Consider the following 13,555-nt stretch of genomic DNA (forward strand, 5'->3'; position numbering starts at 1 on the left):
CGCTGCCGGCCCCCCGGCCTTCCGTTCGGCACGGGCAGCTGCTGCTCTCCAGCGGGCTCCCCTCCTTGGACTGTGTGCTAGGTTGGTGGGGAGCGGGACCCGGGACCCGGTTGCTGTCCCCCCCTGCGCCCGGCGGCCCCTCTTCTGCCAGGCCCTGCTTGTCATTTGGCTTCCATGACCCCGCAGCTGCTCCCAATGGCTTTTTTTCCTTCCTCCCCGCAGTTCCCGGGGTTGGGGGGAGGACGGGGAAGAAAAGAGGAAGGGGCAAAGCAGGATCTGCTTCCCGCCGTGAGCCCCCTCCCCCGTGTGAGGAGCGGGGGGGCGGCACAGGCAGGGAGCTGCTTGCCGGGGGAAGGCTGCCATTTACTGCTCGTTTAAATGGGTGTAAGCAACCTTTCTGGAGGGGAAAGCTGCTCTGTAAATGTACTTAGACTTCAGACTGTCACAGGGAGGGGTCCGAAGTTTTCGTTTCGGAAAACGTGCTCGCTGGATTAATTCGTTGTGTAATGTGGTATGGTTTTTATTCTTAAGTATGGCAATATTTAGGGTGTGTCTGACCATAAGACTGGGTTCCCAGTGCATCTCTGTGCTGCTCGCCCCTGCTACATCAGTATAAACGCCCATTTAGATGAGTGACACTGACATGGCGCTGTTGTCACTGTCTGTGAATCTGCTTTTGCCTGCTGTCACTGTCCAGATGCTAAGGAGTTCCTTGGACTGATGCTTGCTGTGTTATCATCTGTGGCATCAACTAGCACCATTTACTGGGATTGGGAACTCGTTAATTTCACTGCTACAAACAGCACATATTGTCTGTATGCACTAGGGCTGCATGATCTGTTTACTGACTCCTGGTAACGTTGTAGTACATCTTCAGTGCACATAGATGGAACTACTTTTAGGTAATGAAAGTTGACTTTAGCTTTGTTAATTCATCCTTGGAGAACTTCATGGACTGTAAGAATATACTTTCTCAGGATATTCTATATGAGTAATGATAAACATACCAGTTGTGTCCATTTTGTGACGAAGTATTTGCAGCCTGTGTATCTTAAGGAGAATCACACTTCTGTATTGTTTGTATGTGTGTGTCTGGTCAGGAACACCTTCAGTTTCGTCAGGGAATGGCATCCTTTTGGAGAAAGAGAGAAGTATCTAATTGAGTGTAGTTTGTGAAACCCTTTAGTTGCATAAATACAAGATTTGCACTGAATATTCCAGTTCCTCTTCATACTCCCTTTTATAAGCAGTGGATTTTGCACAGCATGTGTCAGAAGATGTAGACAGCTCCCATGGTGGCAGTCGCCTAAATGTCCAGACACCTGCTAACATAATTAGTGGTTTGTTATGAAAACTGGGAACACTTCTTCCAGTACTCCCAGAATCCCTTCTAAAGTACCTTTTCTTTGCCTTTTAAATATTCAGCAATTTCCTGACCTTAAAAAGTTTTACACTTGAACAACAAGAAAGTTCTTAAACCCTAGTAACAGCAACTTCTGAAAATACTTTTAAGGTGTTTTCTCAGTTGTGGCATCTATGAAAAACTGGAAAACTCTATTTATATTTTAGATCTTTGGTAACCTCCTAGCCCTTAAATCACTGATTTCTGGAGGCTGAGTGTGTTGGCCAGGAAAGACTGGTGCCAAACATGTTGTAATAAAATTTCCATTCATAGCAAGTATTAGGCATTGTTAGAGATAACCATCTACCTAGCTGGACCTGTACAGAGTCATGATTTTGGAGATTAGGGAGGAACCTCAGGAATTCATCTACTGCAGCCTTAAAGCAGGCTCAGGGCTTAATTCAGAGCCGATTGTTTAGAACTTCGTCTACTCTTGAAAATCTGCAACAGTGGAGATTTCACAGCCTCTCTAGACAACCCTGTTCAGTGCTTAATTTTCTTTGTGGGGAATTTTCTTTTTCCTTATATCCTCTTTTCTTGTTTCAGTTTATGCCTGTTGTTTCTTGCCCTCCCACTGTGCACCTCAGCAAAGAGCTCAGCTGTCTTTTCAGTAGCTTCTCTTAGGTCTTTCTTCTCCAGATTAAACAAGCCCAGTTCCTTCAGCCACTGCTCTTGGGTCATTTACTCCATCTTGGTTCTCCTTTGCTGGACTCACTTAAGTTTGTCTTTACTTTTTCTTGCACTGAGGAGCCCAAAAGTAGATATTGTATTCCAGGTGTGATCTGAGTGCTGAGTAATGGGGAGTAGTCACGTCCCTTGAGCAACTGACTGAGCTTCTGACTATGTTGGTGACTGCAGAAGTATTGTACTTTGTCTTCCTTTCATTTTTGAATGTGTGTGGAAATGCTTCCAAACTGTCTTGCAGAATGCTGTTTATGTGTTACTATGAACTGGTTTGGTCTGGCATTTTTCATAGGCATATTTTTAAATTATTACCAGGCAGTTTTCTAGATCTCTCACTTTGCACTGGGATTTAAGTTCACCTTTTCCAGAAGTTGCAACCCAAATGTAGCATTATTTGCTAGACATGAAGATACAGCTCATGAATAGGTGTGAGTAAGGGAAGGCATGATAGTGTGAGACACAAGTCTAATTGGAAACTTTGGAAGAGGGGAAAAGGCAGAGGAAGGAAGATGAAGGAATTTCTTTTACCCTACAGCTACTGGCTGATTTGTTACACAGTTGTTGCTAGCTCTTCTTAATAAATACATTTCCTTTCAAAACAGAGTGGTAGTTAATGCTGGATTTTAAATTCCATATTATCATTAAGGCACTCTACACTTCCAGGCTTTATAATCAAGTTTACTTTCAAGGTTTATAGATCACATGTGGCTGCTTTCTGCCGAAGCAGTCCTCTGTAATGAGCTGTAGCTACTGTGTAATTTAACCATCACATGCTTGGTATTGAATGTTTTGTTTCAAGCTGCTTGAAAAACGGTCACAGATAGGTTTTGAAAACAATGGGGACTCCTCTCAACTTGCAAAGTTTGTTGTGTCCCGTTTGTAAGATCTTAAATGTCATTGTTGTAAGTAGCAATGCAGAAAGTCAGAAGTCTTGTTGTACTACTACTGTAGATGCTAGCAAAGAAAAATTAACAAAATTATAAATAATTACAAGTTCACAGCAGTTTTCTTAGGAAACGTGAAGATTTTACCTTATCTTCTTGATTCTGTCAGCATTCCTGATGCTACTTTTCCCTGTCTTCTGTTTTTTGCTTGATTTACTATTGTTGCAAAATGAATATGTAACCATGGTAACTGCACTAGTTTTACATTACATTTGATAAAATGTCCTTGTTCAAACTGTTCACTACACTTGATAATGTAAAGCCGATTATGTGCCCATCTCTTACAACTCTGACTTGTAGAAGAGACTTTACAATTGATGGTCTGAAAATATGGCTGTGAGAATTTTGACTGCACTGACATACTATTTGACAAAGAAATTCTCCCTGTGCAAGCCATTTAAAAGTGGAAGAGACACTACTTCTGTGGTGGCTGCAAATGAGCTTTTTATAACCAAGATTTTAAGTCCTTATTAGCATAAAATAATGTATTACAGCACTTTTGATCATCTCTTCTATGTCAGGCTATGATTTGGTAAAATGTCATCCTTTTGAGCTATTTTTTTATGTGCTATACAGAATGTGCTAGTTTTAAACAGCTCTTGTTAGTAACCCATGCACTCACTCTACATGAACAATTTAATGCAGTGAATATCTGAAGTGTATTTTGTATCAGCTGTCTGTATAATTTCTAATTTTGCTCTTTTTTCTCTTTTTCATTGTGGTACATCTTTTGGGTTCATTTGCATTTATGTCCTGAACAAATAAAATGAACCAAAAGTTGTTGGATTAGAACATGGAGGTTGAATGAGTGATTCTAACTTCCTGACAAACTCTACGTATAATTTTTTTTCAATATCTACAAAATACTTGATTAATTGATAAGCTTGCTTTTAATATTGAGGCTTTTTGTGTATCTTGACTCAGGAGCATAGATTTTTTAAAAATCTGTGATGTGTTGAGCTACAGCTGTGAAATTAGTAGCTGATTAAACATTTGCACTATGATGTGCTGCTCAAATTGTACGTCATGACATGGTGACAAAGTGATTCTATTGTGGTTTTAATTCAGGTGTTATTATGCAAAAATATTAGCACTTTTTGGACTATGGAACAGAAATTTCCTCTTTCTTTTCTCTCTGAGTATATAACAACATTACAGGTGCTACAGACGTTGGTAGTCCCACCAGCAGAGCTAAAGATTGAGAAGTTGATCCAGGTCCTATTGGAATAAATTTCAAGTTTGATGAGCTTTTTAACTGATAGACTGAATTATCCTGTTCACTAGAGTCCACCTGTGCAGTCCAGAATTGACTTAATTTATCAAGAGCTCTGGATATTGTGCTGATGTGATTTGTTTTGCTTCTAACTTTCTTTTAAAGCCGTACATAACTGCAGAAGACATACTGCAGTTTCCCTTATGCAAAATGTAGCAGTAGGCTAGTTACATATGAACTTCTAGGAATTTTGAGCTTTCCTGTCAAAGTCTTATGTGATTGTTCAACAAAATATTTGTAGTCTGATTTCATGTTATTCCATTATTTCAGTCTTGGAACTCAGATTACAGTTTACTCTTCACCCAAAATAAACTATGAATTCTTTCACTATCTTTGTTAAAGTGCCTTCTTGGGGCAACCATTTAAAGCACTATTAAGTAATTATGGTTGCTGTCTCATCAAGAAGGAAATAAAACAGTCTGGATGGGAGTTCATGGACATATTTTTTTGTTCTCCACACAATTGAGATCAATGGGATAAGAATCTGTGTTTCAAAACATATTGGAAGAATTCTGTTCTATTATCCATTCAGTCATCTGTGATTGGAGCCTAAGCATTGGTTGTAGTTCTTTAAACAAAAAGCAAGGAAAACTATAGTGGCCATGTATAAATGTGTCAAAATGTATTTTTATTTTTTAACGAGTTTGAACTGCATTCATAGAGTTGTTTTTATGTCCAAGGCATACTCTAAAACACTTGAAAAGTGGTGGGTTTTTTATCAGATGTGTGTTATGATGTTTATGATCTGTCCATCCAGGGGTGAAATCCTACCTGTCTTACTGCCATGTCTGTTTTCAGTAATAAGATAAAAAACAGTGAAGCCAGGATTTTGTCTCATTGACTTGGGTGGGAATTTACTAGTCTCATAGTAGGTCACTTTACATACGTGGTTCTTGTTACAAAGGAATATCACTTGGTAGTGGTTAATACAGATTTAATTTGGAGTGTGTTTGATCACTGGAGTCATCCAAGGAAAAATTTGCTGGCTCAGACTGTACAACATTATTGTAATACTTGAGCATGGTTGCTTAGAGCTCTGCAGGATCTTTTTACCACAATGATGATAGTACAGTATATTGTGAAAGTAATTGTAATGTGTAATATATCATTACATGTAATGTATAATTATTTCATAATAGAGAATTGTAGGAAGTATTGCAAAGGTAATTAAAATGTTGTTCACTTTTATATTTTTAAATTCCCTGTTATCACCTTTCTTTGACTTTTAAACTAAGAAAACTTAATTGTTCTCTAACATAGTATTAAAATGTAGTCTTACTTTATTCTTAATCTTCTTTTGTTTCCAGGTGGAGGCGTAGCTGTTGGAACCCTTCTTCTAATTGGTTAGTATAGAAATTATAGATACTTAAAGCCATATTCTGATGTGTTTTGCTCATTTTAATGTATTTATCAAATAATCTGTCTTTTCATTGTTTTTTAAACTCAGACTTCAAGAAAATAAACCTCCTGAGCCCCTTCGCTTTGCATAGCTTTCAGAGTGAATATTGTCTGTGTCAAGAATCATTGGAGATGGATCATTATATTTAGATAGATTTTTAGCTACGAAGGAGAATACCATGGAATTGTCTTTGAAAGCAGGGCATTTAGCAAATTTTAGGACTTTTTAGGAAAATTTTCAGATTATTTAAGATTTTCTAAACTACTCAATTTCCTGTAAGATTCAGACTCTATCATCACAAAGTTGAGTTTGTTTGTTTGTTTGTTAATTTGGCTTTCTGAGGAAGGTGTGAAATACAGAATCATTTAATCTTTTGATTGCCAGAATCAACTAAGAGAAGGTCCATGGGAGCCTACTTTCCGTCAGGATGTGCACGGGCCATGCTGAGATGATTGAATAGGTTACAAAAGAATTCCCTTTACAGACTATATTGACACTGTCTGCTGCCATGTCTCCATTGCAGCTGAGATGCCCAGCTTTCCTTTCTATTTAAAGTGTAGCAAAAGGAAAGAGAACTATTGTACACATACATCTTGTCTTCATAACCCCAGGGTACATACTGAACTTGGAGCCAAGAAACATTTCCCAGGCCCCTCTATTTAAGCATAGCAGCCAAAACCACAATTGTGAGGGAAGACTAATTTCTTACAAGTTAGTCATGTAAGTGCTTACAGTTTCAGATGGCAGTTACTGTAAAAGAGAAATTGGAGAAGATACCACCTGGTTTTTCACATCAGTTCATTACCTTGGTCTTCTAAGGATAAAAAACTGCTTCAAAATAATGTAAGGCCTGAGTGGTGATAGAAATGTGATTTTTTTTTTTTTTCCCTGTGTTTAATATTGATCAGATTAATGGTTCTATGAGAAACTTTCAAGGTTGTTACTTTCCTAGCAAGAAGAACTGATATTACAGGAAAAAAAATTAAAGGTTACTAGAGAAATACCTGTAGTTATGTGGAAAACATATTTATCTGTAGTCTGTGTTCACATCTTAAATAGTGTAAAAATCTAAATACTGCTTCTTGATACCAAGTTGCTGGAAGGAAGAACTAGGAATGAAGAAACAACAGCCCTTAGCTTTGTACATACTGCAATTTCTCTGTACTATTGAAGTCTATAAAGTTGTGTGATTTGTTTCTCCCACTGAATAAGAGGTAAAGTACCTCAGTTTCATTATTTGTGGGAGTGACAAAAACATATTGCATTGCAAAGCTGTTTGAGATATGACAAGCAGGATCTGAGTGCCTTCATACTAAGTCCCAAAAATCCTGCTCTAAAGCCTTAAATATAAATTTATTATTTTAAGTTAAAAGAGTGGATTATGCGATTGTAAAATGGGACAGTAGAGACAAAAACTGAAAAACTCAGGTACAGAGTAAGATACTGCTAACAAGAATTACCAAGAGTAATACAGATTTTTCTTAAGTAGCTCAATAGTGATGGGAAGCCCAGGAGAAGGGCTGATTGACTTCTTGATGAAGGGGAAAAACTAGTCATAGTTAATATTGAGAAAGGAGAAAATTAAGAATTTTTTATTGATCTTCACCCATAAGGAGCACTGAAATCTCATTACCATCATAATTGAGAACAGTGACTAGATTTCAGTTTTGCTTAGGGAAAAAGCAGACTAGTACATGCCTAGGTGATTTGAGTGGTTTCAAATATGTTGGGCCTGCAGAGTATTTTAAGAGCTTTCTGATGAAGTGTTAGGACCATTAGTGTTTATGAGAGCTGGTCTTGGACAGTAGAGGAGAAAAAGAACTGGAAGACTAGAAAATACAAATACAGTTTCTGTTTTTGAATGCTCTTGGAGGAGCTTCTGAATTGCAGGCCTTGAACTATAGTTCAAAAGAACAGCATTGTAGTGGGTTGACCTTCGCTGGACACCAGATAGCTACCAAGCTGTTCTGTCACCTCCTTTCCTCAGCTGGACAGAGGAGAGAAAAATATAATGAAAGGCTCATGGCTCAAGGTAGAGACATGGAGATACCTCTCAGTAAGTACCATCGCAGGCAAAACAGACACAATTCAGAGAAATTAAATTAATTTATTGCCAATCAAATCAGAATGGAATAATGAGAAATAAAACCAAATCCTGCACCTTTCCCCCACCCCTCACTTCTCCCTGGGCTCAGTTTCACTCCTGATTTCTCTACATCCTACTCGTGTGCAGTGCAGAGGGATGGGGAATGGGGGCTTGTGTTCAGTTCATCACACATTGTCTCTGTTGCTTTTTCCTCCTCTCTCTGCTCCTGTGTGGGGCCTGCCAGGAGTGTTCTCCATCATGGGCTCTCCCTGGGGTCACAGCCGCCTTCAGGTGCATCCACCTTCACTGGTGTGCAGTCCCCCACGAGCTGCAGGTGGATATTTGCTCCACCATTTACCTCCATGGACTGCAGGGGGAGAGCCTGCACACTGGCCTTCAACAGGGGCTACAGGGGAATCTCTGCTTCAGCACCTGGGTCACCTCCTCCCCCTCCTTCACTGACCTTGGAGCCTGCAGAGTTGTTTCTCTCAGATATTCTCACTCCTCTCTCCTAGCTGCTGCTGCTCTGCAGTTTTTTTTCCCTTTCTTAAATATGTTCCCACAGGGGTGCTATCACTGCCTCAGATTGGCTTATCCTTGGTCAGTGGCTGGTCCATCTTGGAGCCAGCTGGAACTGGCTCTGTGGGATATGGGGAAAGCTTCTGGCATCTCCTCACAGAAGCCACCCCTATAGCACTCCCCCTTCCACTACCAAGACCTTACCATGCAAACCCAATAAAGGATGTAAGTAGCAGCCAGTATGTTAAATAATCTTTCTGTATGACATAATGAACATGTGGATAGAAGATAAGCAGGACATGCCATTTATCTTCAGTTTAGTAATGCTTCTGACACTATTTCAAATGAGATTCTCATAACCAAAGCTAGGAACCATACTCTATGTTCATTTCCAATATACTGTCTCAGTGTTCATAATGCAAACTAGCTTCACAACTTCAGAAACTGCCATAGCATCCTTCCCAGTATGTCTTTCTTCATGTTCTGAAGTAGACTTCTTACTTCCAGGAAGTTTAGTGTTCTGATCACTTGGAAGTATTTCTAGTAATATTGTTTAGAATTCCTTGGCGTGAGATCTATGCAAAGACAAAAACATCATGTCTCTAGTGATAGGTACCAGTAGGCTAGGAGCTGTTCAGAGTGTGGCTCTTTAGACTTAAGAAAGATTTAATCAGTCATTTTCTGAAAGGGATGCAAGCAGTGTGACCCCAACATTTTATCTGTGTTTTTTTTCCACTGTGTAATGGCAGCCATCACTTGGGAAACAAAATTCTGTGTTTATGTGTAGAATTTTAGTTAAATATTTTGAATTGTTGTAATATTTTGAATTATTCTTAACAGTAAAGAACCTAACAGTGAAATCTGGGGAGACATATTGAGATTACATCGTGTCAGCTTTTGTTGGTATAGGGCTCATGCAAACCTGCACCAGAGACTGAACAGCATTTTGTGTTTACCAGTGAGCAAGGTAGTTGCTCTTACGACTTGTTGCTTTAAGCCTAATTTTTATTTCTACATTTTATCCATGTTGTATGTTGTGGTGCAGATTAAGTAATTTCACAGAATCACCAAGGCTGGAAAAGACCTTTGAGATCACCGTTTGAGTAGTTGCCTGCCAGAAAAAATAACTGACGTTACCCAGTTCCATATAGGCCACCATTTGTGTAATGGCTACCATTTAAGTTTAGATTTTTTGAGAAAACTGGGTGGATACAGGAGTTCACTATTGCTTAAAGAAGTCGTCTACATGCTTCCCTCTATTCTTGGCTGTGCGATCTTGCTCCTTGAGCTGTCACTAGTGCTTTCCAGCTCTGGACTCTCCCAAGTTAACAGAAAACTCAGCCAGTTAAAGAGTGGAGACTTTTCTGTCTGTTTAGTGACCTAAATCACCTCACTAACATGTGAAATGAGTGCCAGAGCCAGCAAAAGGAAAAGAAGGACACAGGGAGGACCAGGAGAGAGAAGATAGCCTTTTTCAAGGGCAGAAAGTGCCAGTTAAGCTTGTTTTCTCATGAAGAATCCCCCCAATTTATGTGAATTCAGGAAAAATGATGGTTTTGTCTCTTACTGCTTTCAATAAAGATCTTATTTTTCTCAGTTTAAGAAGAGCTGCAGTCTTGCTATGGACAAAAGAAGGAGAAAAAATGTCAGAATCTATCCTATTTTACACAGATTAGAGATTATGAAACTAGAGGACTTTTGTTTTTTCTTCCTATTGCAATATTCATTTCCCCTTCCAGTAGATGAGCTGGATGGCATCAAATAAACCTACTAGCTGGAAAATTGTCATTAACAAAAGAAATCTGTTCTTCAGATGGTATGCAATTAAGTGGTGGAATGCTTCACCAGGGTGTTGTGGATGTAAAAAAAAATCATGGTCTCAGTGGGAAAATGGGTAGCTTGAAGAAAGAGAAAGCCATTTGCATTACTAGGTTAGTGGATACCATTACAGGTTAGTGGATGGCAAGGACCAGCAAAGGAAGTCCTTGAGCTACAAATGGTGGGAGGCTGAGCAAGTGCTTGGAGTAAGTATCAGTTTTGCTTGCTCAGTTTTTGCCTTTTCCTATCTTCTTTTGGCTACTGTTGAGCATAGGGTTAGCTGTCCGTTTGACCTGACCTTAATGGTACCAGATGAAATGAGTACAAAGGCAATTGTTCTGCTGTGTTCTAATGAAATTCATTACAAGACTCAATTATTTGAAAATAATGGGATTTTTATCTGATTTTTTTTTTCCCCCTCCTCTAAGTGCATAGCTGGCAATACTCAGTGGTGGGTGTTAATTTACTTATCCCCTATGTTGGCTGTTTATTTGTGATATTAAACTTAGTTTTACAGAAACACAAAGGAAAAACTTACTTTTAGATGTGAAAACTATTTTTTCCCCAAATAAGACTTAGCATGTATTATTTTGAAATACATAATTATATACAAGAAGTCTTAAAGTAAGAACTATATTTATTCATGACACATTAGTCTAAAAATTTTTAGTCATTTTTAAAGTTGGTGCAGGCAGAATTGTATCTGCATTGTTAGAATATCCTGTCAGTATACAAAAAAATTCTGTCATGAGATTAGTCTAGGCAAGCTTAATATTATACAGGATTGAAGCTGTCAGTGATAAACCTCCTAGGAAGGTCTTTCTGCGTTGTACTCCAAGTGTTATAAAAAGGTTAAATTCTTCCCCCTTCCTTCAACATTCTCTAAGGCAAGAGTAAATTGCATTACTTTTAGCTTAGCTCCCTTTGCAAATTAAATGCTCATCTTCATTATTTGATACATTATCTTGGTTAATTTAACCAAATAATAGTAGATTCAGGGTATTAAAATATTTATTTTAACTGTTGTGTTCTGAAGATGTAGAAATGGCACAGGTTACTTTATTAGACTGTAAAATATGGTTTGAAATACAAGTGCACTGATTTTTTTTAAATCATGATGCTCTTTAGTATGAATTTCAGTTGAACTTAATTTGATAATATATTCTTTTGACAGTGTTTCATTTATATGAGAACTGGAGAACTCAGGCACATGGTAGTCTCATGCAAGATTCTAGCTACTAGAGGAACTTGAAGTTTCCTGGGCTTTGTTCATATAGCAAGAACGGTTTGGATTTTAACTAGTACTTTAATTTCAAAAGATCTTACTATATTGGGTTTATAGAAAGTGTTAAAAGAAGTGTTCTGACTCTGTATGAAATTAAATTTGAACACTATCAAAACAGTTTGTTCAAGATGAATGTGAGACCACTTGTTTGTTGTTTCTTCTTAAACTGCTCCAGATGATCAACCACATAGAAGAATCTCCGCTTTCAAAACAAACAAATGGTGTACCTGTTGATTAAGCACACTCCTTTCCTTCCTCCCCTTTCAGGTGTACTCCAACCTGTTATATGTCTGTTTTGCCAGCCTCAGGGAGAGTTTCTAGGAGGACGTTAATTTGTTTTTTAAATATGAGCCTTATTTATGTAACACATCCTGCATTACTGAGTTACAGCAGACTCAAATAGGTCCGTCCTGAGTATCCTCTAGGAACCTATTCTTACATACCTTTAAGATGCTCTACATTTGACAAGGTCATTGATGGCTAAATGTTTTAAAGATTATAAGTAGGAGGGTTTCTGTTGGTAGCTGAGGTCAATTATTAAAAGTTAAAGTTCTCTAGTTAAAAGCAGGTCTATACTTGTACATTCTAAGCCTTGAAGCAGTTTCAGCTACTTTAATTAGCTACTATTATTTTTGCTAGACATGCAATTTAACTTGACTGGTAAGAGCTCTCTTCACTTGTCAATATAATTGAATTTATCATCTTTTTAAAGTTGAAAAAGTTAATCTCTGGAGAGGTACAAAACAGTGATTTGCTAAATATAATTCTACAAAATACAAGTTATCAGAATTCACCTTCCTGAAATATGGCCAAATGCCAAATATTGTAACCTGTATGTTTGACAACTCCATTTTGGCATGTGCTAATTAAATGCAAGTGACACAGTATATCCCCTCAAGCTTAGTAAATGTGGACATTAGTAAAGTATCTTTTAAATGGAATTTCAGATTATTAAGGTGATCACATCTTATAACCTGCAGCAATTCAGAGAGATGTTTCATAGCTACAGAAAGACACACCTTAGGTCACAGTACCACACAGTAGAACTGCCTGATGAAACAATGATCAATACTGATAGGCTATGACAGGCTTTTGGCAGCTTTAGGGCAACCTGTCTAGACTTTGTACAGAGTTAAAAAAAAAGCTCTCTGTACATTACATTGTTGCAGTTTTATTTTTTCCTTTTATAGATCTCATAATTTTAAGTAATTATACTACAAATCGTATCTGGAGTTTTTCAAAGACCTTCATGCTGTTTAATACACTGATGTTTAAAAGTCAGCTTAAATTATAAATATGAGCTGTACATATTTATTACCTTATGGTGGATCTTGTTCCTTACTTTTTGTTCCTCCTCAAGTTATAGTACTTATTCTCTATCCCTCCCTTGGAACGTGAATAACATGAATACTTCTGTGCAGAGAGAGCGGTTGTGGCTAGAGATTTTTTCTCAAGGCCACATAGAATCATAGAACAGTTTGGGTTGGAAGGGACCTTAAAGATCATCCAGTACCAACCTGCATGGGCAGGGACACCTTCCACTAGACCAGGTTGCTCCAACCTGGCCTGGAATACTTCCAGGGATGGGGCTTCCACAACTTCCCTGGGAACCTGTTCCAGTGTCTCACCACCCTCACATTAAAGAATTTCTCCTCGTCTCTAACCTAAATCTCCCCTACATGATTATGTATCAATTTCTGTAATCAGATTTTATTTTTGTCATTAATTTTTATATAAATTATATCTTTATGGTGCCTCATTCATGTCTGCTTTCTTTGGTTTCTGTGCCCTAGCTAGACTCTAGTGCCTTTAAAGCTGTGTATCTAATTCCATGACCCACTGATTTCTCAGAGTAGTAGCTACAGACAGCCCTTGTACAAAGGTGTTGGGTATGTCTCTGATGTGTTCAGCAGCCTATACAGTGGAGGGGTGAAAAGAGCCATAAATTTATCCTTAGTTTTCAGCGTGGTTATGTGTTGGAATTCATTGCACTGATACTGACAATACTGCTTTTTCTTCATGACTGTTTAGCCATGAAAGTGTGCTGTTGTGGAATGCGCCCAGTGGATAATGATAACAATATACTATTTTATTTATGTCCTTATCTGTAGAATCAGAAGAGGTTTTGTTCTGGAGACAATATGC

General features: G+C 38.2%; 1 protein-coding gene across 1 annotated transcript in view; it reads left to right on the plus strand.

Moving 5' to 3' along the window:
- Positions 1–20: 20 nt before the first annotated feature.
- Positions 21–13,555, plus strand: part of ELP4 (elongator acetyltransferase complex subunit 4) — a gene marked incomplete at its 5' end in the record, with an annotated part of 139,802 nt that continues 126,267 nt past the window's right edge. Inside the window, 2 exons of the mRNA XM_010004251.1 lie at positions 21–81; positions 5,611–5,646. Of these exons, the coding sequence (XP_010002553.1) occupies positions 21–81; positions 5,611–5,646 (97 nt within the window). The remainder of the gene's footprint in view (positions 82–5,610; positions 5,647–13,555) is intronic.

This window comes from Chaetura pelagica, unplaced genomic scaffold (genome assembly GCF_000747805.2).
Source record: "Chaetura pelagica isolate M959 unplaced genomic scaffold, ChaPel_1.0 scaffold119, whole genome shotgun sequence".
NCBI lineage: Eukaryota > Metazoa > Chordata > Aves > Apodiformes > Apodidae > Chaetura > Chaetura pelagica.